At 36.2% G+C, this 26035-nt stretch overlaps 1 protein-coding gene across 1 annotated transcript in view; it reads left to right on the top strand.

The window, feature by feature from the left end:
* The first annotated feature begins 1782 nt into the window (after window positions 1-1782).
* Window positions 1783-26035, top strand: part of LOC148946718 (oxysterol-binding protein-related protein 9) — a 159889-nt gene continuing 135636 nt past the window's right edge. The window contains exon 1 of the mRNA XM_089096347.1: window positions 1783-1991. Coding sequence (XP_088952473.1) covers window positions 1878-1991 — 114 coding nt within the window. The 5' untranslated portion in view covers window positions 1783-1877. The remainder of the gene's footprint in view (window positions 1992-26035) is intronic.

Here is a 26035-nt window from a genome sequence, read left to right as displayed (position 1 = left end):
AAACAGCACCAAGATAGCAATTTTCTTCGCCTTACAAAAAATCTAAGGCTTGGCACAATGGATCTGTAATAAGCATATACTCCTAGATCCCTCTACGCCGGCTTCCACTTTGGAAGTGTCAGTTCATCACAGGCACTGGCTAACTTTTCCGCATCAGATATGTCTACTACACGCTGTACTGCATCATGGAGAGTTTCAGCATGTATCTTTTGGTACGACTGGGTGCCCTCCAGTAATTTCCAGAAACTTGTTGGCAGCTTTTGTGCTATGATTTGTTGCATTCCATATGCTTTGGCGTTTGGACATGGCTGATTGGTAAGGTCTTTGAAATGAAGCATTAACAAATACTCGCTTATCTTCTTGTGCAACCACGCATGACTGCAGCATCTCAAATGCTCTGGGAGATAAAAAATTTTACTGTCGACATCATCTATGCTGTTGCTGTACTTTCTTACATAATCAAAGTCAAGACAATGGGCCGTAACATCTATATAGCTTTTTTGATTTGTGTTCCAAATGTCAGTAGTTGTGCAAAGATAAGTCAGTTTCACGAAATAGTTCAGTCAAAGATCTTTTTATTGTTATATATTTCGATTCAACACACGAATATAGCGCTTTTCGTGTCATTACGGTTGCATATGGGGCCAATCCTTGAACCAGTTTTCTGAAGTTTCCCAACTATGCTTAAAGGGCAAGTAGACTCAACTACATAGCTGACTATCAAATCATGAACTTGGCTTTTACTCAGTTTCAACAGTCTATTTTCAAAAAATTCTCCACTTGGGGTTCTTGCTCTCTCATAATTTGGCAGCTTTTCAGAGCTACTTGTACTTGGAAGAGAACACAAATCTTGAAGTACCCCCTCTTCAATGCTTTCTTCATTTCCTTCATCATCCATTAGGAGTCTCTTCCTTTCAGAAGACTGTTTTTCTGCTTCTTCCTTGTATTTGACAAATGCCTGATGCGAGTGAAGGTGGACTGGCTACAAAAAATGGCTTACCCAGTTCCAACTATAAGGAAGTAGTTCCAACTATAAGGATGACAACTCTAATTTCCAGTATGTAAAATTGTATGAGGTATTTCGTATTTGGACTGGATTTTCACATATTCAGCAGGTCAGTGACTTCTTCAGGAAATATCAGCATTAAATTACATTCAAATTTGCCGCCTCAAAAATAGCCGCTTCGCAATTCTACATAAAAATCCTGTTCTTCATTTATAATAAGCCCAACATTTTGAAATTTGTTCTAATTTCAAGAAGACTTTAGAGAAGTTCAAGAAAAAATGTACTTGGTGCTTAAGTACCGATAAGTACACAAAAAATGTATTTAAGTATATGCTTAAAGTGTTCTTCAGAAAATTTCTTTTATTATGTATTTAAGTGCTTGGATCTGTACTTAAGTACATTAATTTAAGTATCGACCCAACAGGTGGTGCGCCGGTGTGCCAAAACGTTGGCGGGTCGCTAAAATATTTTCAGTTGTGGGCCACCCCAGTTTTTGTCAGGGCTTTGGGACGAATTACCATTGGCTGTCAGCGAGAAAATTTGTTGTGCTCAGGTCTATTAAATGATTTTGAACATGGGGAAGAATGAATAGACTTGGAAAGTAAATATAGGCTGCTAGTGGAAAGTGTCCTTAAATAGTAACTTTAAAGATCTTGACAAAGAGTATGGGAAACTATAATTTCCCATACTCTTTGAATCTTGCTGTGTTTTCCAAAATTGTTTAGGATAAAATCAAATTTCGTGATTTTACGGCAACAGGGTCATTCTTGTTTTGAAGAATTAGAAAAAAAAACAAATATTTTGTCATTGTGGTGATAGATTATATTATCTTATCCATATTAAAGAATAAAAATATTTTTTTGACCTTCTGATGGAGGATCCTACAATGGAAGGACCTCTTAGTAAATGGACAAATGTCATGCAAGGTTGGCAGTATAGATGGTTTGTTATCCATGAAAGACTTGGCATTTTAACTTATTACACTGTAAGTTTACATAAGTTATGATATGCTTTAGCCTATGTGATTCCTCGTTTCAACTCTCTTAAAACATCAGGTTATACCCCCTGAAATGCTTGTATTAAGGATCATCCAGGCACTGTTCTCTGTGAATCAAGTTGCAATTTGGTTAAATATATTCTGATGTTGTTTCTGGTCTTCCCAGACTTGAATTGTTGGGAAATAACCTTTCAATTATATATGATATTATTACCCCTTAGTATACAACAAATGGTATTTTTACTTCTTCTGACTTCACCTAGGGTGGAAATAGGGTACTAAGTAATGGAATTTTTCAATTCTGATGGTATTTTGTTCTCTCCAGACTGAAATTAGGGTCAATATATACCAAATCATATTATTGGGTTTCAAATAAAGTGAATACATCATTTAATGCCTTTTTTACGATGATAACAAATGTAATAAGCATTTCTATTGGAAATGAATTTCAGCCCCCCCCCTATTTAGGCTATACCTAACCTAACCTAACCCTGAATTGGCATATATAGGGGGGGGGAATTCATTTCCAATAGAAATGCTTATTATCTTCGCAATCAGCATAAAAAAAGGCATCGAATGGTGTATTCACTTTAGTCCTAACTCAATAATATGATTTGGTATATATTGACCCAAATTAGATGAATAGATCTTTCAATTCACTAAATAGGCCTAGTGTACAAATTACAGTTGTGATTTTTCATCCCCTCTCCCTCTGACTAGGCCTACACTTAGCATAGAAATAGAGTACTCAGTGATGGAACTTTCCAGTTCCAATGTCATTTTTGGTCTTCCCAGACTTGAATTAATAGGAAATAACCTTTTAATCCAGAAAAGGTAAATTTTTATCAAATCATATTATTGACTTACAAATAAAGTGAATATACCATTTGATGCCTTTTTTTATGCTGATTACAAATATAATAATCATTTCTGTTGGAAATGAATTTTAGCCCCCCTATATATGTCAATTCAGGATATATATTTGCACATTTGGGGGTGGCGGTTAGGTTAGGGGGGGGGGCTAAAATTCATTTCCTACAAAAATAATTATTACATTTGTAATCAGCATCAAATAGTATATTCACTTTAGTTGTTACTCAATAATATGATTTGGTAAAAATTTACTCCAGAAAATATAGAAGCAATTAGATTCAAGGTTTTAGGCCTACCCTGTTTTTCATTAAAAAGGGCTATTTCTGTGTGGCCAATATAGGGTATGTTATTAAGCAAATTTTTCTGAAAATTTTGTGGCCAAAAACATTTCTGTTGCTCAAATGCTGAGATAAAACTTCATATTTACTAGACCATAAATCTTTCCTGCCCCCCCACCTATAAGAGGACTAGGTATATATTTTCTAGTGTCCCTAGTACTTGAAAAGTGATTCATCTTCTAGAAATATGTTAATTAAGATGTATCAGTAAATTTTTACCAAATCATATTATTGACTTACAAGTAAAGTGAATATACCACTTGATGCCTTTTTTTTTTGCTCTTTCTAAATATAATAATTAATTTTGTTGGAACATTTCTGTTGCTCAAATGCTGAGATAAAACTTCATATTTACTAGACCATAAATCTTTCCTGCCCCCCCCCACCTATAAGAGGACTAGGTATATATTTTCTAGTGTCCCTAGTACTTGAAAAGTGATTCATCTTCTAGAAATATGTTAATTAAGATGTAGCGGTAAATTTTTACCAAATCATATTATTGACTTACAAATAAAGTGAATATACCACTTGATGCCTTTTTTTTGCTCTTTCTAAATATAATAATTTATATTTTATATATATATATAACAATTCAGGGTATATATTTGCACGTTAGGGGGTGATGTTAAAGTTTAAATTTTCCTCGCATTTACACCAGAAATAAAATTTGCCCCCCCCTAATTTGCAAATATATACCCCAAATTGGTACATATAGGGGTGGGGGTAAAATTCATTTTTGAAAAAAATGATTATTATATTTGGAAAGAGCATAAATAAAGGCATCAAGTAGTATATTCACTTTATTTGTAAGTCCATAATAAGATTTGGTAAAAATTTACCAATGTATCTTTAATAAATATAAACAGTAGGCTAGGCTAGATTCCTCATCTTGGACATGATGTAGATAATTTAGATTAGCTGCATTTTCAGGCTCAGTGGGTTTGAACACATGTTGTTCTTGTCTAGTTTCAAGTTTCTACTTTTACTTCTTGATCAAGCTAGTTTAGATTAGCTGCATTTTCAGGCTCAGTGGGTTTTAACAGAGGTTGTTCATGTCTAGTTTCAAGTTTCTAGTTTTTTGTCTAGTTTCAGCAGGTTCAAGGTTTCAACCCCATGTTTGATGTGCTGATGCAAAACGCTTGATGTACTAGACAAGAACAACCTATGATAGAACCTGCTGAACTCTGAACAGCCCATCTTTAAACATGGGTTGTTCTTGTCTAGTGCATCAAGCATTGTGCATCAAACGTGGGGTTAAAACTTTGAACCCACTGAAACTAGACAAAGCTAGATGGAAAACTTGAAACTAGACAAGAACAACCCATGTTTGAACCCACTGAGCCTGAAAATGTGGCTATTGACTGATTATTAGGACTAGACCTGTTAAGATTGACTACAAAGACTGCAATCTAGTTAACATTTAAAACTAACAAAAGGGTAAAGTTACAGACTAGGGGCTCTCCAGAAGAAAACATGCTAGAACAAACAGAGATACAGTTTCAGATTAGTAATTTATGCTCTTTTTTTGGTTAAAATCAAGTTTACAACAATTTACCATCATCTTCCCTCCTGATGGTCATAATCAGATTGTCATGTTTTCTTCCATTATTATACACTTTTTAAACATATTTAAAATAATATTTTGGCATGTTATGTACTCAATAATACATGGAGATAAATTACAAACTAGGAAGATAACTTACTTAATAGAGGAGCTATAATGTATAATGGCATTTTTTATAACAGAGAAATACATAATTAAAGTGAGGGTTAGAACCCCAGTACTTGGACAGTGCCTAATCTTGTATAGATATCCTTATAAAAACTATTGTTGTTTAATTAGAATAAATTGCTCTTTTGAAATTACTAAAAATACTTCAGTGAAAAGATTGAGGTATTGACAAGGGGAAAAACCCTCATATACATAATAATTCCTGTTTATTTTAAGTTTTAATGTAGCTCCTTACTTTCAGTTAAAAAACTTGTGCTTTTTATTTAATTTCTTATTGCTTTTTAAATAGTGCTGTAAAATGTAGTACCCCTTCATGGAAATACTCTTCCCCCATGAACAATTAATCCATGGAAATATCCTCCCATATAAGCCCTCCCCCCACCCACCAGAAAAATCCCCCTGAAAACATCAGTATATTTCCCAATAACCAATACTGTATGTAAACAATGGGCAATGTTCATAACTTGCAGCTGTTTCCCCAGGGATTTCAGGGCAGTAAAAGGGGTGTTTCTCCCTATTTCATAAATAAGGCACATTTTCTCAGACTTGTAACATTTTATGGGTTGGACTGAACTTGATGAAACTTACATATTTAAAATCAGCATAAAAATCCAATTCTTTTGATATATCCCCCCATATAAAACCCCCTCATATGCATAATAATTTAGGTTCATTATAAGTTTTAATGTTGCTTCTTACTTTCAGTCAATAGAACTTGCTTTTTTATTTAGTTTCTGATTCTTTTTTTTTTTAATTTTGCTGGGAAGTCCTTCATGGAAAATTCTCAACCATTTTCAGATTAGTGATTTCATGCTCTTTTTTATGGTTACAGTCAAGTTTGCAACAATTCACCCACACCCCTCCCCCTCCTGATGGTCATAATGGGATTATTGTGTTTTCTTCCATTATTATACACTTTTTAAAAACATTTCAAATAATATCTTGGTATGTTATGCACTCAATCATACATGGAGATAAATTGCAGACAAGGAAGATAGCTTATTAGTAAATGAGCTATAATGTATAGCTGCATTAATGTAACAGAGAAATACATAATTAAAGCAAGGGCAAGACCCCTAGTACTTGGATAGTGCCTAATCTTGTATAGATTAATTTAAAAAGAAACTTTCCAAAAAATAAGTTTTACAAAGAAAAGTAAAGGCCGTTTTAAACTTAAGCTCAGCAGATACAAATACCTTTTAAAATTCAAACTCAACACGACCAGAAATTACTATTAAAGAATAAATAAAACCCAAAATAAACAGAAATTAAATAAACAATCATAGCAAAAACATACAACAAGTAATAATATAAATGAATAAATAGATCTTAAAGCAAGTAATGCTTAGATTGAATATGAATATCAAGCTTAAAACAAAAGAAATATTTTCCTATTGAAGTATAAATGAAACTTAAAACAAACAGAAATTTAATAAACAATCAATGCAAACAAACATACAATAAATACTAATGTAAATTAATAAATAAATCTTAAAACGAGTGAAACTTAAATTGAACATGCAAATCAAGCTTGAAACAAATAAAAATCACCACAAACAAAAGTTTGAGTATGACCTCCTTCTCTCACTGTAAAAGCCTAAAACCTACTGCATCATTGGCACTTCACTGAAAACTAATTTTATGACAAATATTTTCTTTTGTACTTAATATTGAAAATAAGCATTAAAATTATAGTACCATTTTCAACTGAGAGCTTTCAGCAATTAATATCATTATACATCAAATATTCAGTTTAATTTATTAGCTCTTTTTAAAGGTGTTAAAGACGAATATAGTTTCCCTACAAACAAGTGTATGGATACTGCCTCCTTTCCTAACTGTAAATAAAAACCAAAAGCCTACTGCATCATTGGCACTTAACGGAAAATGGATTATATTACAAATATTTTCTTTTCCAGTTCTTACAGTATTGAAAATCAAAATACAATTACAGTGAAATAAATTCTTGAACTGATGGATCTTTCAACAATTAATATCATTATACATCAAGTATTCAATTTGATGTTGTTTATACTTTCCAAGACTGTTCAAGACGCATTTAGTAGCGCCAATGATGCAGTAGGTTTTAGACCTTTACAGTGAGATAAGGAGGTCATACCCAAACTCTTGTTTGTGGTGATTTTTGTTTTGAGTTTGAATTTTAAAAGATATTTGTATCTGCTGAGCTTAAGTTTAAAACAGCCTTTACTTCTCTTTGAAAAACTTATTTTTTGGAAATTTTTTTTTAATTAAATTTTTGTTTGTTTTTGATTGCAAAAAATTTCAAGTTTTTAAAAATTCCTTATTTCAAAATCAAACTTTAAAAAAAAATCAAATATTCATCAAAGTATCAAAAATGATATCAAAGTAACAATATCAAAGTGAAAATATGGGTTTGTGTCAACCTTGGAGTTTATTATCTGATGTTTGAAGTATTTTTAACAAAATTGCTATCTAAAATTTTTTTTGGATGGGTTTGGGGAAAAAGGGCATGGGGGGATTAGATTAAGCTTTGGTCTCTTTTGACTCTTTAAAAGTGAACTAGAACTTTCTATTTTCAATCAAATGAGCCCTCTCTGAAGTTTATACAAGTATCTTCTATAAGAACCATATAGGGTAAAGGTACTGATGATTTGACAGTTTTTGTAAAAAAACAGTTTTTCTACTCTGGAAGTCTTAATTTAAAGACTTTCGTTTTGAAAAGGGTTTCAGTATGTAGGAAAAACATAGGAATCTAACTGTTTGATGAGAATTTTGAAGTTTTGTCTGGAAAGGGTAGAAAACTCCAATTTTACTAAATTAGAGCATTTTCACCTACAAATTCAACACAAAAAAAAAATTACCTGATTTCGATACACGTCGAAACCCAATTTGAAATCTATATTGGGCGTTAAACTAATGGCTCAACAGTTTTTTTAAAAAACCAGTTTTTCTACTCTAGAAGTCTTTATTTAAAGACTTTTCGTATGAAAAGGGTTTCAGTATATAAGAAAAATATCTAGAATTCTAGCTGTTTGATGAGAAGTTTGAAGTTTTGTCTGAAAAGGGTACAAAACTCCAATTTTCCGAAATTAGAGCATTTTTCACCTACACATTTGACACAACAAAAAAATTACCTGTTTTCAACGCAAGTCGGAACCCAATTCGACACCCATATTGGGTGTCGAACTGATGATTTGACAGTTTTTGTAAAAAAACAGTTTTTCTACTCCAGAAGTCTTAATTTAAATATTTTCGGTTTGAAAAGGATTTCAGTATGTAGGAAAAACATCTAGGGATCTAATTATTTGACAAGAAGTTTGAAGTTTTGTCTGAAAAGGGTAAAAAACTCCAATTTTCTGAAATAAGAGCATTTTCACCCACATATTCAACACAACGAAAAAGTTACCTGTTTTACGCAAGTCGGAACCCAATTCAACACGCGTCTAAATACTTGGGGAATACCTGTGGGCGGAACCTGGTGTATTTGACATGTATATTCTTGTTTCTTTGTTTTTCTTCAACTTCATTTAATGTATAAAAGTATAAAAGACTGTGCAAAAAGTAGAAGTAATAAAACTAACAAAATTGTTTCATGTATGTAGTATTTGGTATAACAAAATTAGTACAAAAAATTTTAATATACATTATTAAATACAAATAGTATTTAGTATAACAAATTTAGTATAACAAAATTGTTTCACTAGCATTTGGAAGGGATAGGGTCTAGGAAAACGGGAGTGGATTTCAAGAAATTTAAGAAGTTTATTTGATTTAGTGGATTTTATTTTCATATGCAGATTCTTAGTTTTGTCCAAAACATAGGCCTACGCATCATTTTGTATAAGATTGTATTTGATAAAATTTGTATTTTTTATTTGGATGAAGGATAAATAAGGGTATAATCTAAAAAATTCTGGGGGGGGGGCAAAATCAGGTCTGGGGGGGGGAACGAGGTCTGGGGAAAACGAGGTCGGGGGGGCAACTGACGCCCTGCCCCATAGCAATTTACGCCCCTGCATGGTATGAGGCCAAGTGGCAGTTCCTCAGATGATGGAAAAATCCAGTGTCTTTAAGTAAAACTTCAAAAGTTTAAAAAAAAAAACTTTTGTTTAAATGTTCTTTCATCTGAAACATTATTAGAAATAATAATCATCAAAATCTCTCGTTGCACAGAAAGCACCCGTAAATTCGACAGCTATAGTGCCTATGGTTTCGTCAGTGTATCCTGGAATTTCGACACCTATTATTTCTCATCTGTTTTACATGTTCAGTGAAGTTTCGACAAAGTCACCTATATTTCGACAGGGCCCTTTGCTGTCTGTCCAAATTTTCGACAAGGTTACTACGAGATATTCGCCAAAGAAATAAATCCCATGATAGAAGCCGATATTTACGCTTGAATGTGGCTGAAGGAACATGTTTAGTCCGCCTGGTATTCCACTACATCAAACAAGAATTTTGACACTTGGAACCTAGTTTCGACAATGCAATTTCCGTCGCTATTTTCATTTAATTTTATCAAGAAAAAGCTAATGTGGCTACATTTCAGAGAAGATCAGATGTCTCTCGACACATTGGTGCTTATCCCAACTTTTTCTTGCAATAAATAACCAAGAGATGACAGTTTGAACATTACATACCTGAAAAATTGTCGGGAGCTCCTTTCGTGTTGAAAACAGGAAACTGACCGAATTGAATGTTCTTTTCTTATGGTTCGTTTACACATCGCGGAAATCCATACAGAAATCAGTCCGTATCTGTTCGAACTATGGCTAAAGTAACGCTGCGTTTTAAGGCAAAGATTTCAAATTATTGCAACAGCATGACCTATGTTCTTACCCTCTTCTGAAAGCTGTTGAACAATAGAGAGCCAAATGACAATGTTTTTCTTAGTTTTCCTATAGCCTGGGTGCGCAGGATCATAGAAGCTGGGTGTAGCCTTGAATCAAAGTTATAAGATCGTGTAGTTTTTGATAATCCATGCTCATGATTTTATTCATTTAAAAATCTTGCCAAGATTCCGTCCTGATTTGACCAAAACGTTGGGGAAAGCTAGAGATTTTTTCTAGCACAAAAATGGACGGAATTTCCGCACGGATTGCTAAATCCGCATGAATTTCCGCAATGTGTAAACGAACCATTATCTGGGTGTACCGGATATAGTGTCCACGTTTTGCACTGTTGAAATATAATGACGGCTCCAAGAGATGGCGCTCTAAGTCACGGCTAAGCAGAGCTATCCCGTTTTGAAGGAAAATTTTGACAGTGGTTCCGAAATTGCACTGTCGAATCATCGGTGCCTTTACCCACCAAAAGGCGTGGAGGGCAGGAGGGGCTAGTTGCCCTTTGATCTTTTTTCACTCTGAGAAAATGAACTACAACTTTTAATTTTGTTTCAAATGAACCCTCTCTGAAGTTTATATGAGCATACTTTCCATAAGAACCATATATGCCCCCAGAGCAATACTTACAACGCCTGCCCTGGCCCTGGGGGGGTGTCAACATGGGAGTTTTTCTTGTCTGATCATTGAACTATTTTTAACAAAATGACTATATGTAAAGGAATTTTTTTTATATGATCTTCGAGCTATTTCTAACAAAATGGCTATCTCAAATTTTTTATCAGATGTATTTGGGGAAAAAGGGCTTTGGGGGGGGATCAGTTGCCCTTCGATCACTTTTGACTCTTAAAAAGGGCACTAGAACTCTCAATTTCCAATTGAATGAACCCCCTTTGAAGTTTATACGACGACCCCTTCTATATGAAATGCCTCTGGTAAAAAATAAATGAAGTGGTGGGGGAGGCTAGCTGCCCTCCTACCACTTTTTACTCTGAAAATGTAAATTACCACATTCAATTTCCAATCAAATGAGCCCTCTTGGAATTTTATACGAGCATCCCTTCCATAACAACCATATATGCCCCCAGGGCATAACTTAAAACGCCTACCCCCAGGCCCTGGGGGGCTGTGTCAACACTGGAGTTTTTTGCTATCAGAGCTTTGAACTATTTTTAACAAAATTTTATCTCAAAATTTTTATCTGAGGCATTTAGGGCATGGAGGAGGAGAGTCTAGCTGCCCTCCAATGTCTTTTGACTCTTGAAAAGTGAACAAGAACTTTCAAATCAAATGAGCCCTCTCCAAAGTTTACACAAGCATCCCTTCCATAGGAACTGTATATGCCCCTAGAGTATTACTCATAATGCCTGCCTCCGGGCCCTGGCGGGTTCCGTTGACACAGGAATTTTTCTTATCTGACCTTTGAACTATTTTTAATGAAATGGCTATTATAAAAATTTTATCGGATGGGCTTGGGGAAAAAAGGGTGTATGTGGGGGGGGGGCTAGATGCCCTCGGATATCTTTTGACTCTTAAAAATTGAACTAGAACTTTCAATTTCCAATCAAATGAGCCCCCTCTGAAGTTTATCCAAGCATCCCTTTCATAAGAACCATATACGCCCCCAGGACAACACTTACAATGCCTATCTACTAGGCTCTGGGGGGCGTGTTTGTTATCTAATTTTTGAACAATTTCCAAAACACTGGCTATCTCAAAATTTGTAGCAGACAGGTTTGGGGAAAAAAGAGCAGGGGGGGGCTAGTTTAACTCTCTTGACTCTTAAAAAGTGAACTAGAACTTTGAATTTCCAATCAAATGAGCCCTCTATGAAGTTTATACAAGCATCCCTTTCATAAAAACCATACCTGCCCTTGGGGCATAACTTAGAACGCCTTCCCCTGTGCCCTGGGGGTGTTCTTTTGACACCGGATTTTTTCTTATCTGACCTTTGAACTATTTTTAACAAGATGTCTGTCTCAAAATTTTCATCAGATGGGTTTGAAAAAGAAGGTGTGAGGAGCGGGCTACCTGCCCTTGGATCTCTTTTAACTATTAAAAAGTGAGCTCGAACTTTCCATATCCAATCAAATGAGCACTCTCTGAAGTTTATACAAGCATCCCTTTCATATGGACAACAAATGCCCCAGGGCATAACTTACAATGCCTGCCCCCGGCCCTGGGGGGTTGTGATGACACCTGAGTTTTTGTTATCTGACTTTAGAGAAATTTTTAACTTAATGGCTATCTCAAAATTTTTATTGGATGCATTTGGGGTTAGAAGGGGCGTGGGGGGGGGGGGATTTTTTAGCTACCCTTCAATCTCTTTTGACTCTAAAAAACTTAACTAGAACTTCCAATTTCCAATCAAATGAGCCATCTCTGAATTTTTTACAAGCATCCCTTCAATAAGAACCATATATTCCCCCTGGGCATAACTTACAACACCTGCCCTCGGGCCCTGGAGGGCTGTATTGACCCCTGAGTTTTCTTTATATGGTCATTGAACTATTTTAAACAAAAAGCTCTCTCAAAGTTTTTATCAGATGTGTTTGAGGAAGAAAGGGCATGGAGGGGGGGGGCTAGGCGCCCTCCAATCTTTTTTGATTCTTAAAAAGTCAACTAGAACTTTCCATTTCCAATCGGATGATCCCTCTTTGAAGTTAATACGATCATACTTTCCATAAGACATGTATAAGCCCCTGGGACATAAATGACAACGCCTGCCCTGGGCCCTGGTGGATTGTGTCGACACCAGAATTTTTGTTATATGATCTTTGAACTATTTTTAACAAAACAGCTATCTTAAAATTTTTATTGAATAAATTTGGGAAAAAAGGGTTAGGGGGGGGACAAGCTGGTTACCCTCCAATATCTTTTGACGCTAAAAAAGTGAACTAAAACTTTCAATTTTCAATCAAATGAGCCCTCTCTGAAGTTAATACGAGCCTTCCTTCCATAAGAACCATATATGCCCCTAGGACATAACTTATAATCCTTGCCCCTGAAGACTGTGGGGGAAGTGTCTTGCTCAAACATGTAATTTCCAGAACTTTCAACTATGTTGAACAAAATGGCTATATCAAAATGCTGATTGGATTTGTTTGGGTGAATGATGGGCGTGGGGGGGGGGGCTAGTTGCCCTACAATCACTTTCGACTATTAAAAAGGGCACTAGAACTCTTGATTTCAAATTGAATGAGCCCCATTTGAAGTTTCTACGATGACGCTTTCCATATGAAGTGCCTCTGGAAAAAAAAAAATAATAATAATAAAACATTGGAGCCGTATGGCCTTTATTATAGGCAACGCTATAACGTTGCCTCTGATATCCTGATAAAAACTACCTTTCCTTAATATAGACAACAGGTTCCTAATGTTTACAGTGATTCAGCGATTGAAGTGATGATTAGTTGTCCAACTATTGGGTATTCTACCCTATATATGGGACAATCAGGAGGGGGAGGGTGTGTATTTGCAAGTGTTTTGATCTGTATATTTAGGAAGATCATAAAAAAAGAAATAAAATAATGAATGTTATGGTACCATTTTCATTTTGTGTTAGTTTTGTATGTAGCCTAGGGCTATATCACCTTACCTTAATCAATTTGAGAGCTTTAAGGTTCTCTGGCATTGTAGTGCTCTTGAGTTGATGACTCCCAGTTAAACCTCCACTGCCTCTTCTTCTACTCCTTGTCAAGTTGGCATTTGAAAGACTAGATGGAACAAATGCTGACAGTTGATTCCAGTGGTTTATGAGTCTTCTTGAGAAGTACATTTGACAGATTCTCAGTCAGGAGCTTAACTTTAGCAGCTTCTTGGAGAGTACTCTTGTGTGATGATGGCTGTCAATAAAGATGGTAGAGTTTTCCTTTTGAAGTTTTTAAGTCAGCTTCATATCACTCTGCATGCATCTGTAGACAAGGGTAGGTAGCTTAAGTTGCTTCAGGTGGTCCTCATGTGAACCTCATTTTATGTTTTTCATGCACTTTGTTGCTTCTCTCTGAACATTTTTGATGAGGCTTACATCTTGCCAACAATGGGGACCAGCAAGGCACCTGCCAAATAAAGATGGGTTCTAATGAGAGCTTTATACAGTAATATGAATATTGTTGCTTCTCAGCTACTGGTGGTCTGTTTCAGGATGGAATTTGCTTGGGAAACCAACATGCTGATGGTGGCTGTGGAACCTCAACTTGTCATCAACCCTCACTTTGTCAAACCTCACCTTGTTGAAGGCCTTTGCAAAGTCTAGCTGCATTAGGTTGACTAGATGTGCTTTGTCAATCAGATTTCTAGAAGTAAGTGTTGTCTGGAAGATTCTTATACAGGGTCTGCTATCACTTCTGTAATTTCTTTTAGTAGCCTGGTATGTATATTATCAGCTCCTGGTGACTTGTTAGCATCAAACTTTCATAAATATTCAAGGACATCTGCAGATGATACTGTGTTTCTTTCCATTGGGGCTTTTATATTGTATTTTGGCATAGAAGGTAAAGGACCATCAGGTTCAGAGGTGAACTGAGACAAGTTGTAGGTTCAGTGAGTTACCAAGCTTGTTAGTGTCTGTAATTTCTCCATCTTGCTCTGTTATCAATTTTTTGATACATTGTCTATTGTGGTCTTGGCTAGAGATGTACTGTCAAAACTTCTTTGGGTTTTTCTTGGCTTCATCACAGAAGTTTGGATTCAAATCTTGTGTTCAAGGCCAGCATCAAGTTTTTAAGTTTGTTCTGGCTTTTGGGATAAGTCTCTCTATTTTTGGGGGATTGGTGCTTTTTATATTTCTTTCATTGTCTGCTTTTATGGTTGATTTCTCTCTTAATCTCTTTTGTCATTGTTGGAAGTGTTCTTAGTTTGGAAACAAGTTTGAAGTGTACTGATTTACTTTGTTTATAAGTAGTTCTTTGAAGCACTGCCATTATTATTATTTATTGAAAACCCACGTTCATACAAAAAGAAAATGACAGAACACTACAAAGAGAAAAAACAAAACAAAAGTAAAATATCCAAATTTGATATTTCTGTAGGTATTTTGTGAAATGGAAGAAAGTGGAGCGGAATTTCAATTTATCAGCATTAGTAAAAGTCTTCCAGAAAGGTGTAATGTAGAGGATGTGGGGGAGAACAACAGTGTTGTACAGCATTGCAAGATAACAACAATTGAAACAAAGCTTAGCAGAGACTATGGAAGCATATGAAGCTGATATGCAGTATTTGATGCCTTCTGTTAGGAGGTAAGTGTGAGAAATGGCATTTCCAATGGGAATACCAAGGTTATTGATTTGGTCAGAAGGTCAGAGCTTTGAATTCCGAAGTACAATTTCATGAGGAAGTGAGCCTTTTCAGTTAAAAAGTGCTATGTTGGACTTCAGCATTGAATTCAAGACTAGATTTTAAGTATTCTGCTTCCTGTTTTTGGAAAGTTTCAGAAATTTTGTCCAAAGTTTGGCTGATGTTAAATATGTCATCAGCATAAGTGACTAAGGAGATATTGAGGCTAGAAAGAATGCAAGGCATCTCACTGGTCGTGAGTTTTGAGGACATAGTTATTGAAATAAAAAGGTGAGGCAATTGCACCTTGCCTGGCTCCTCTCTTAACTGGTACAGCTCTATCCAGTGGCCTTGCCATTTTGTCTTGCTTAGGAGGGATATTAAGACAGACTCGTAGCTTAGCATACATATCCCTTTGAGATTTGATGATAGCCTGATTTACTCCTCTTTTAACACCCCTTAAAAGCATAAAGGGTGTAAAAAGTATATCAGGGAGTCAAAAACATGGCAAACATCATGGCTTGCTAGGGCAAGTGAACTATGTGTACAAGAAGTATCAAGCAGAGCATTAGCAGGATCTAAAGCTTGCATTGCTATTCTATAGAACCAGATAAGACATTGTCCCATGTGATGCTGCCAAGATCCTTCTAATTTTCTCATAATTAATAAAGGTCTTCTTGATGTAGTGATTTGTTAATCTGAGGAATGTTGTTCTGGTTTCTATGTTGACATCACTCCATCTGATTGGGGGCATGTATGAGGTGGACAGGAGAGCTTCTGTTCTCCTGAGAAATACCAAGTTGATAAGGCTTGGTTGCTGTCCATCCCTAAAACATGTTGGCTGATCAATGATTTGATGAAGGCATCATGAATAATGTCAATGATTGGGCTTGTTGGACCAGATTGAGCTTTTGTAGAGTTGCTATTCTGCAAGCTCTCTAGAAGGAAACATGGTAGAACAAAAAGAGTGGAATTTTTAGATTGCTAATTTTATGTTCTTTTTTATGATCAAAGATGGACTTGTTATTCTTCTTCTAATTCGTTGCAGATGTACTATTATTTTAATGTTGTTTAGCCCTGTACGTTTTACTTCCGCCTTTGGGCCACAGGGCTACTGTCGTGGTCGTTTCTTAGTAATTAAATATTCTCAGATATCCATTCGTACATACTTCGACTCTAGGGGTTCAAATATAAGATAATAGATATCGATTTCTATAATCTGTGTGCAGGTATAGTTGTATAGGCTCTTGGCTGATAATAAGATTTTGTGGTGTTTAAAGCATTATAACAGTTTATAAAACAAGGTATATTGTGCAGACGTCAGCATATTACATTCAAAGAAACTGTGGCCTATTGTGTCATTATTCATATTAAAATGCCTGTAAAAAGAAGACAGGTAAGTGTAAACACTTCAATGAGAAAACTTATATGAGAATTTAAAAAAATTTAGTCACTTTGTGCCAAAGCAACTTCTATGATAAATTTTAAAAAGATACTTATTGGGAAAAGGAGAAAGGAAAGGATTAATCTTATTAAAATTAATATCTGATAGCCTTCATCAGTAAATATCTCTAATTGGGATTGGTCTCCCACTTGGCTGGTCAATATTTATAGCATTTTTTCCTATTTCATCAACCTGATGATTACCACTTATGCCAGAGTGGCTAGGACTGTGATAATTTATCCCCAGCCCCCCCCCCCCCCTCCACTAGATAGCACTAGGCTATACACAAAAGTAACATCAAAGGGCCAACATCAAACAGCCACTCAAAGGGCTCATTTTTTGGATGAGGCACATTTTTGTAAAGGTTAAAAAAAAAAAGTCCTGTTTGTCTGATAAGACATTGTCCCATGTGATGGTGCCAAGATTCATTCTAATTTTCTCATAATTAATAAAGGTCTTCTTGATGTAGTGTTTTGTTGATCTGAGGAATGTTGTTCTGGTGTCTATGGTGACATCACTTCTTCTGATTGGGGGCATGTATGAGGTGAACAGGAGAGCTTCTGATCTGAGAAATACCAAGTTGATAAGGCTTGGTTGCTGTACATCCCTAAAACGTGTTGGCTGGTCAATAATTTTATGAAGGCATCATGAATAATGTAAATGGTTGGGCTTGTTGGACCAGATTGGGCATCTGTAGAGTTGCTATTCTGCAAGCTCTCCAGAAGGAAACATGCTAGAACAAAAAGAGTGGCATTTTGAGATTGCTAATTTTATGATCTTTTTTATGATCAAAGGTAGACTTGGGATAATTTATCCCCAGTCCCCCTCCACTATATAGCTCTAGGCTATACACAAAACTAACATCAAAGGGCTAACATCAAACAGCCACTCAAAGGGCTCATTTTTTGGATGAGACAGATTTCTTGTAAAGGCTAAAAAAAGTCCAATTTGTCAACTCCACCCATCCATTCATTTTACCTGGCAACTATTTCAGGGCAAGTTATCTGTATATAGCTTCATGTCTTCTACTTGTATCAACACACCTTATCGTAATTGTCAATGCTGAAAAAGGTACATTCTAGTATGACAGTTTGTTGTCATACCCTTTTGTCACTATGACATCACTGTCCATGGCAGTTGTGGAGCAGAAGCTCATTCTGCCACGATTTTTCAATTTGGTGTCACCATTCAAAGAATAGGTATGCAATCTATTTTTGGCCAAGGTTCTAGTACCCCTAAGCCCTTTTTTTGGTAAGTAACATCCACAGAAAATTGCATCAGTTGAAGAGATTGTCAAATGATATCTTTGTGTAGGGTCCCACTGTAGTATCTGACATAAGCTGCAGAATATACACTGCTTTGAGGCCAAAGGCTCTTCATTCTTTGCAGATTCATTCTGCCACGATTTTTCAATTTGGTGTCCCAATTCAAAGAATAGGTATGCAATCTATTTTTGGCCAGGGTTCTAGTACCCCTAAGCCCTTTTTTTAGGTAAGTAACATCCACAGAAAATTGTGTCAGTTGAAGAGATTGTCAAATGATATCTTTGTGTAGGGTCCCACTGTAGTTTCTGACATAAGCTGCAGAACATATACTGCTTTGAGGCCAAAGGCTCTTCATTCTTTGCAGATTTTGAACTCCTTTCCTTGATTTGCAAAAAATAATATCTTTCCTTTGCAGTTCTAGTTACTGCAAGTCTATGGGTATCGAAAAAGAAAATTATCTCAAGAGGATCTCTATTATTGGCATTGCAAATTGCATAAACTTTGATTCCCTATGGGGTAGGTTTCTCTTTCAGATACTATTTGAACAAGACTAGTCCTTTGATTTTTATGATACTTCTCTATAGGCCTAATGGCATGAATTTTTGAACATTGTTGTATTTTTTTTCATTTGTGTTTAGTTTAGTATCTTTGGTCTGCAATGCATAAATTTGTGTTTGCTCTGCAAAATCGCGAAAAAAATCATTCAGAAAGTATGACCTAGAAAGAAAGAGAACCTCTTGAGATAATATAAGAGCATATAAAAAAGATGAAAAATTTCAAACATTGTGATTTAGGACATTTTAACTTTTTAAAGAGGGAGAAGGTGGCATATTCATCTTGTAAATTATCATTAATCAAATCACCTGAGTACTGATAAATCTTTTATGGGGATATGGCTAGTCAAAGAAGGAAGGGGAAGTTAATTGTTAAAACCTATATTGTTAGTAGCACCTTCATTTGATATTCGTTTGAAGATGTCCTTTGGGTGACTTTTTAAATTTTGAAGTTCATCCCTAAGACAATTTTATCAATAGCTTTTTATTTGTTTCAAAATTAAATGCAAGGTTGTTAACCATTACAAGGAAACAAAACAGGGCATAGCAGGGTTCTCTGGGGGATCCCATTATAAATTGAGAGGATTGCAATTGGAATTTAAGATTTTTTTGTAAGTCCACTGCAATAAGATTGAGCCAGTGATTAGAGATTAGGAGCTAAGGTAGTGGTGATGGGTGTAGAAAATAGTTTCAAAATTGCCTGAGGACAAAACTTAGAAGGATTTTCCTTATACACTCATCTAAAACACTTTTACATAATTTGGTGAAAATGGGGGAAGTTTAGTAGGCTTGACAATGTCTAGCATAGTATACCCTCTTAAGGTTATATTAATTAAAAAAACTTTTTCCACAAAATAAGTTTTTCTAAGAAAAGTAAAGGACTCTATTAAACCAAACTTGAGCAAAAATAAAATCAAATAATCTACCAAGCGTGAAACTGCCAAGAATCAGCATCGATAAATAAATGAAACCCAAAACGAACAGAAATTACAATAAATAACCGAGTCAAACCCAAAACGAGCAGAGATTAACATAAGCTGGGCGTAAAACCCCCATGCCTTCCCAATTCCAGAACATAATTTGCACTTTACTGAAAAAATATAAATGTTTTTACTTTTATAACTTTAATAAATCATATAATATTATCATTTTAATTACTAAATATCAGTATATGTATATTAAAGTGACAATGCACATTCATTTGTATTTTTTCAGTAAAGTGCAAATTTTGTTCTGGCGTTCGGAAGGCATAGGGGTTTTGCGCCCAACTTACGTTAATTTCTGCTCGCTTTGAGTTTGACTCGGTTATTTATTGTAATTTCTGTTCGTTTTGGGTTTCATTTATTTATTGATACTAATTTTTGGTAGTTTCATGCTTAATAGATTATTTGACTTGATTTTTGTTCATTTTATGTTTAATGGAGTTTTTTACTTTTCTCTGAAAAACTTATTTTGTGGAAAAAGTTTTTTTTTAATTAACTTCTGTTCGTTTTATATTGACATACATAGTCTTTTCAGGGAAAAAGAAAATAATGCTTTAAATCTTTTTGTTTTTTAAGACTTTATAGTTTGTCCTGATATTTGTATGCTGGAGAAAAATTTTCAGCAATTTTTAACAACATACCCCCTTTTAAAAATCTGGACACAAATAGTACTGTTTAATTTAGTTTCATACCTCCTCTAGTTGACCTGAAATGGAAAACGTGATACCATTCGCAAAAAAAATCTGTTTGCTTTCTTTGATAGCTTGGATACACTTACGCTATTTTGATTTGGTTAAATCTTAAGAGCAGAAGTACCCCGAAAGTTTGAACATAATACCCTCAGTCGTTCTTGGGATACTGCTGAGATTCTTATTGGGAATTAGCATTATCACAGTGCATTTTGATTTAATCTTAAGGCAACATTTAGTTTTTAAACGTAATGGGCAAATGGGAGGGTGGGAGTGGAAGGGGATTAGTTGCCCTCCAATCACTTTCGGCTATTAAAAGGACATCAGTCATTTCTATTTTCAATCGAATGAGCCCTTTTCGAAGTTCCCACGACAACTCCTTCGATACGAAGTGGCCTGGTCTAAACAACAACAAAAACAAAAAATAATACATTATACCCACATCAATCTTTACTATAAAATGTCAAGCCTTCCAATCACTTTCGACTATTAAAAAGGGCACTATGCCTTTCGATTTCAAATCGAATGAGCCCTTTTGGAAACGTCAACGCTTTCTATAAACATCTTATCTGCCCCCAGGGCATAAATTACAATCCTTACCCTAAGGTCTGTTAAGGTGGTTGTCATCCTCTAAGACCAAATTTCCAGAACTTTCAACTACATTAAACAAAATGGCTATCTCAAAATTTTGATTGGATGTGTTTGGGGAAACGGTGGGCGTGAGAGGGGCGCTAGTCGCTCTCCAATCACTTTCAACTATTAAAAGTGGCCCTAGCCCTTTCAATTTTCAATCAAATGCGCCCTTTTGAAGTTTCTACAACAAAACTGTTTAATAAAAATCTTATATGCCCCCAGGGCATAACTTACAACCCTTGCCCTGAGTACTGGGGGGGGGGGTGTCATTCTCAAACACCTAATTTCCAGAACATTCTACTACGTTGAACAAAATGGGTATCTGGAAATTTTGATTGGATGTATTTGGATGAGTGTTGGGCGTGAGAGGGGGTTAGTTACCCTCCAATCACTTTCGACTATTACGAAGGGCACTAGCCATCTCAATTTCGAATTGAATGAGCCCCTTTTGAAGTTTTACAATAACTCCATCTATAAAAACCTTATATACCCCCAGGGCAGAACTTACAACCTTTGGCCTTGGAGCTCTGGGGGGTTTGTCATCCTTAAATACATAATTTCCAGAACTTTCAACTACGTTTAACAAAATGGCTGTCTCTAAACTTTGATTGAATGTTTTTGGGAAATGATGGGCGTAAGAAAGGGGTTAATTGCTTTCCATTCACTTTTGACTATTAAAAAGGATAATTTCAATTTCCAATCAAATGAGCCCTTTTTGAAATTTCTACAACAACTTTCTATATAAACTTTATATACCCCCAGGGCATAACTTACAACACTTGCACTGAGGGATCTGAGGGGGTTATCATCCTAAAAGACCTAATTTCAAGAACTGCAACTACGTCGAACAATATAGATGTCTCAAAATTTTGATTAGATGTGTTTGGGAAAATGGTGGGCGTGAGAGGGGCGCTAGTCGTTCTTTAATCACTTTCTACTATTAAAAAAGGCTTTAGCTCTTTCAATTTCCAATTCAATGAGCCCGTATAAAGTGTTTTCCCTTTCAATGAAAATCTTATGTTTCCCCATGGCATAACTTACAACCCTTGCCTTGAGGGTTGTGGGGGGGGTGTCTTCCTTAAAGATCTAATTTCCAAAACTTTCAACTACGTTGAATAAAATGGCTATCTCAAAGTTTTGATTAGATGTGTTTTGGGAAAAGGTGGCCGTGCGAGGCAGGTTAGTTGCCCTCTAATCACTTTCGACTATTAAAAAGAGCACTGGCCCTTTGAATTTCCAATCGAATGAAGCTTTTTTGAAGTTTGTACGACAACGCCTTCTATAAAAACCGTATAGGCCCCCAGGGCAGTAACTTACAACCCTTGTCCTAAGGGCTTTGGGGGACTGTCCTCAAAAACATAAATTCTATCTGGAAATCAACCACGCTGAACAAAATGGCTATCTCAAAATTTTGATTGGATGTGTTTAGGGAAATGGTTGGCGTGGAAGGGGTGTTAGTCGCCTTCCAATCGCTTTCGACTATTTAAAACGGCACAGGCAACTCCAATTTCCAATTGAATGAGCCCTTTTCGAGGTTTCTCTGACAATTTCTTCGATGCGAAGTGCCCTGCTCTAATGGAAAAAATTAATATATAATACATTGTGCCAACATTGTTCTTATATGCCCCCAGGGCATAACTTAAAACCCTTGCCTTGAGGGTTGTGGAGGAGTGTCCCCCTCTTTACTTAGTCCCCGTTTCTTGTCTCGTTGCCAACATCGTTCTTTACTTAGGCAGCGCGATCGCGCTGCCATTGATTTTTGGAACAAATTTGAACATAAACCTAACGTGCTCCCAGAGTATAGCTTACAAACCTTGTACTGAAGGCTCTAAAGAGGTTATCATTCCCATAAACCCAATTTCCAGAACTTTCCACCACGTTGAAAAAAATAAATATCTAAAAATTTTGATTGGATGGGTTTGGGAAAATGGTGGGCGTGAGAGGGTAGTGAGGTGTTATTCACTAGTTTTGAACTAGTAAAAAAGGCACAATCAATTACTTTTCAAAATGAGTTAGCACTTTTGAATTTTCTACGACAAGTGTAACAATAGATACTTAAACTGCTCCCAGATCCTAACTTAAAGCTCTTGTACCAACGGCTGTGGGGGGAGGGGTTGTGATACCTAAAGGCATAATTTCCAAATCGTTCAACTACGTTGAACGAAATGGTTATCTAAAAACTTTGATTGGATGTGTTTAGGGAGAAGGTGGGTGTTAGAGGGGGACTAGTTGTCCTCAAATCAGTTTAGACTATTTAAAAGAGTACTAGTCCTTTTGAATCTCAAATCGAATGCGCCCTTTTCCAAGTTTCTACGACAGATTTCAGTAAAAACCTTGTATGCCCCCAGGGCATAACTTATAATCCTTGCCCTGAGGGTTGTGGGGGAGTGTCCTCAAAAATATATTTTCTATCCGGAAATCAACTGCGCTGAACAAAATGGCTATCTAAAAATTTTGATTGGGTGTGTTTTGGGGACTGAAGCGCGTGGGGGGGGGGGCTAGTTGCCCTCCAATCGCTTTCGACTATTAAAAAAGGCACTAGCCCTTTGAATTTCCAATCGAATGAGCTTTTTTTTGAAATTTCTACGACAAAGCCGTCTTTAAAAACCTTATATGCCCCCAGAGCATAACTTAAAACCCTTGCCCTGAGGGATGTGGGGGAGTGTCCTCCTCAAAAACATATTTTCTACGTGGAAATCAGCTACGCTGAACAAAATGGCTATGTAGAAATTTTGATTGGATGTGTTTGGGGGAATGATGGGTGTAGGGGGGGGGGGGCTAGTTGCCCTCCAATCACTCTCGACTATTAAAAAGGACACTAGCCTTTTGAATTTTTAATCGAACGAACCTTTTTTAAAGTTTCTTTGACAAGGCCTTCTATAAAAACCTTATATGCCCCCTGGGCATTCTATAAAAACCTTATATGCCCCCAGGGCATAACTTAAAACCCTTGCCCTGAGGGTTGTCGGGGAGTGTCCTCCTCAAAACATATTTTCTATCTGGATATCAACTACGCTGAACAAAATGGCTATGTAGAAATTTTGATTGGATGTGTTTAGTAGAATGATGGGCGTGGGAGGGGGGCTAGTTGCCCTCCAATCACTTTCGACTATTTAAAAGGGCACTAGAACTCTCAATTTCCAATCGAATGAGCCCCTTTTGAAGTTTATACGACGACCCTTGCCATCTGAAGTTCCCTGCTCTAAAGGAAAAAAAAAAACAAATAGTACATTTTGCCAACATCGTTCTTATATGCCCTCAGGGCATAACTTAAAACCCTTGCCCCGAGGGTTTTGGGGAGTATCCTCCTTAAAAACATATTTTCTATCTGGAAATCAACTACACTGAACAAAATGGCTATCTCAAAATTTTGATTGGATGTGTCTGGGGGAATGATAGGGGTGGGGGGAGGGGCTAGTTGCCCTCCAATCACTTTCGACTATTAAAAAGGGCACTAGCCACTCCAATTTCCAATCGAATGAGTCCTTTTTGAAGTTTTTACGACAACTCCTTCGATACGAAGTGCCCGGGTATGGAGGAAAAAAAAACACATTGTGCCCACATCGTTCTTTACTTAGGCAGCGCTAGCGCGCTTCCTATGATACACACCTTTGAACCAACTTTTGATGAAAAGACAACATAAAAAATAGTTCTTGCTTAGAAAGTCATTTAATTTTAGGCATTTGGGGGAGGGGGGCTTTGATGCAATCCTACTGGTGGTAATTATCATGTTTTGAATGAATACTGAATGGAATGTTGTTGATTGTTTATGACAGTGCCCTTGGGCCTACGGAAGGGGGCAGAGGGGGAAGCTGCCCCTCTCCCCTAGGACTTGAAATTTACAACAAATATAGCTGAAAAAGCAGATGGTTGAAAAAGCAGTTAAAAAAGGTAGATGGCTAAAAAGCAGCTGATAAAAGGTAGATGGTTGAAAAAGCTGGAAATAAACAGCTGGAATGACGAAATAAAAGTCAAACAAGAAGCAATTATCCATAATGTCTTGGTAAGATTTAGCTCTAATCCAAGAAGATTGATTAATGCTGAAGCTTATTGATGATTTATGATTTTTGGTGATTACTTATTAATAAAGATTTCATTGGTATGATAGAAATTGCTGGCAATGTAAGGTTTTGTGAACTGACAATATAAATTCAGCCCTCCGCCCTTCATCACAGAATCGGCTGCCCCTCCCTAGATAAGAAGCCGCGTACGCCCATGACAGTGTCATTAAAATTAATTAATCCAAAATTCCAAAATTTACCACATTTTGCATGTGGATCATGGAACCATGTTAACTTTGAATTGAATTAGCTCCTTTAAAAGTTTCAAGAATATTTCTAGCTACTATAGAGCAGTGCTGCCCATGATATCGCTTATATGTCCTTTCAGAAACCTACATGCACATAATATTTTTGCTTAATTAACACATCCTCTAAAAGTTCCTTAAAAGTTTCACTTTAATACTCTTAGCGTCATTAGTCCAAAAAAAATATGAACTGCCATCGACGGATACTAGCGAACAACTCGTCGATGGCAGTTCATATTTTTTTTGAATTTTGTGCAAATTGCGGATATTGGCGAATAACTTGCTTTTATGGTTGTTAGGTATTTGGTTTTAATTCTTATAATTGTTGGCTTTTATTGAGTTCTATTCATCTTTTAAGTTTTTGATGTTTTCTTTGGTTTATTGGTTCTTTTCAAATTTACTTTCGGCGATTGTTCTTTGTTGTTTTTTTTCTTCGGCACTTTCCTTGGTAATACTATTTCGTTTCGCGCTGAAGAAGAGATGCGTTTTTACTCTCGAAATGTTCGCTTTGTTTTTTCAGTGTTTTCATTTTGCCGATAAAAACCCCATTTTTGCTCGTTTTTCTTTCTTTATGTGATGTCAGGCCAATGTGGTTTAAGAAATTATCTTTTTAGTTAAATGCTGTATAGTTGCCCGGTGGTTCAGTTGCACGAGGGTTCGGTTATACAGGGATTAAGTTGCACGGTGGTTCAGTTGCACGGTGGCTCAGTTACACGGTGGTTCAGTTACAGAGGTTCTGTTGCTTGTGGTTCAGTTACACTTACAGCCTTATTACCATACAAAGGATCCCTCCACTGCTGCCACAGGGCACAAAAACGGTATTGCAGTTGCAGAGTTGGATTTGGTTTGAAGCAAACATAATTGGCAGTTGTTTTAGGTAATAACAGGCCACGCTACTGAAAAGAACGGAAATTCGATTCTTTTGATCTATCTATTGTTATCAAAACTCTGTTTTTTAGAGGTTTGACTTCTATTGAACCGAGTTCCTCCTTACTTACATTTCTTTACCATGACTTGTTTGAATGTTATTTTCCAGGCACTACTTCCTCTGATATCATAGGCAGCGCAATCGCGCTGCCTAAGTAAAGAACGATGTTGGCACAATGTATTATTATTAT

This window comes from Artemia sp. Qi Xiang Cuo, chromosome 11, assembly GCF_049724085.1.
Source record: "Artemia sp. Qi Xiang Cuo chromosome 11, ASM4972408v1, whole genome shotgun sequence".
NCBI classification, from domain to species: domain Eukaryota; kingdom Metazoa; phylum Arthropoda; class Branchiopoda; order Anostraca; family Artemiidae; genus Artemia; species Artemia sp. Qi Xiang Cuo.
This window is presented reverse-complemented; position numbering and strand designations above follow the sequence as displayed.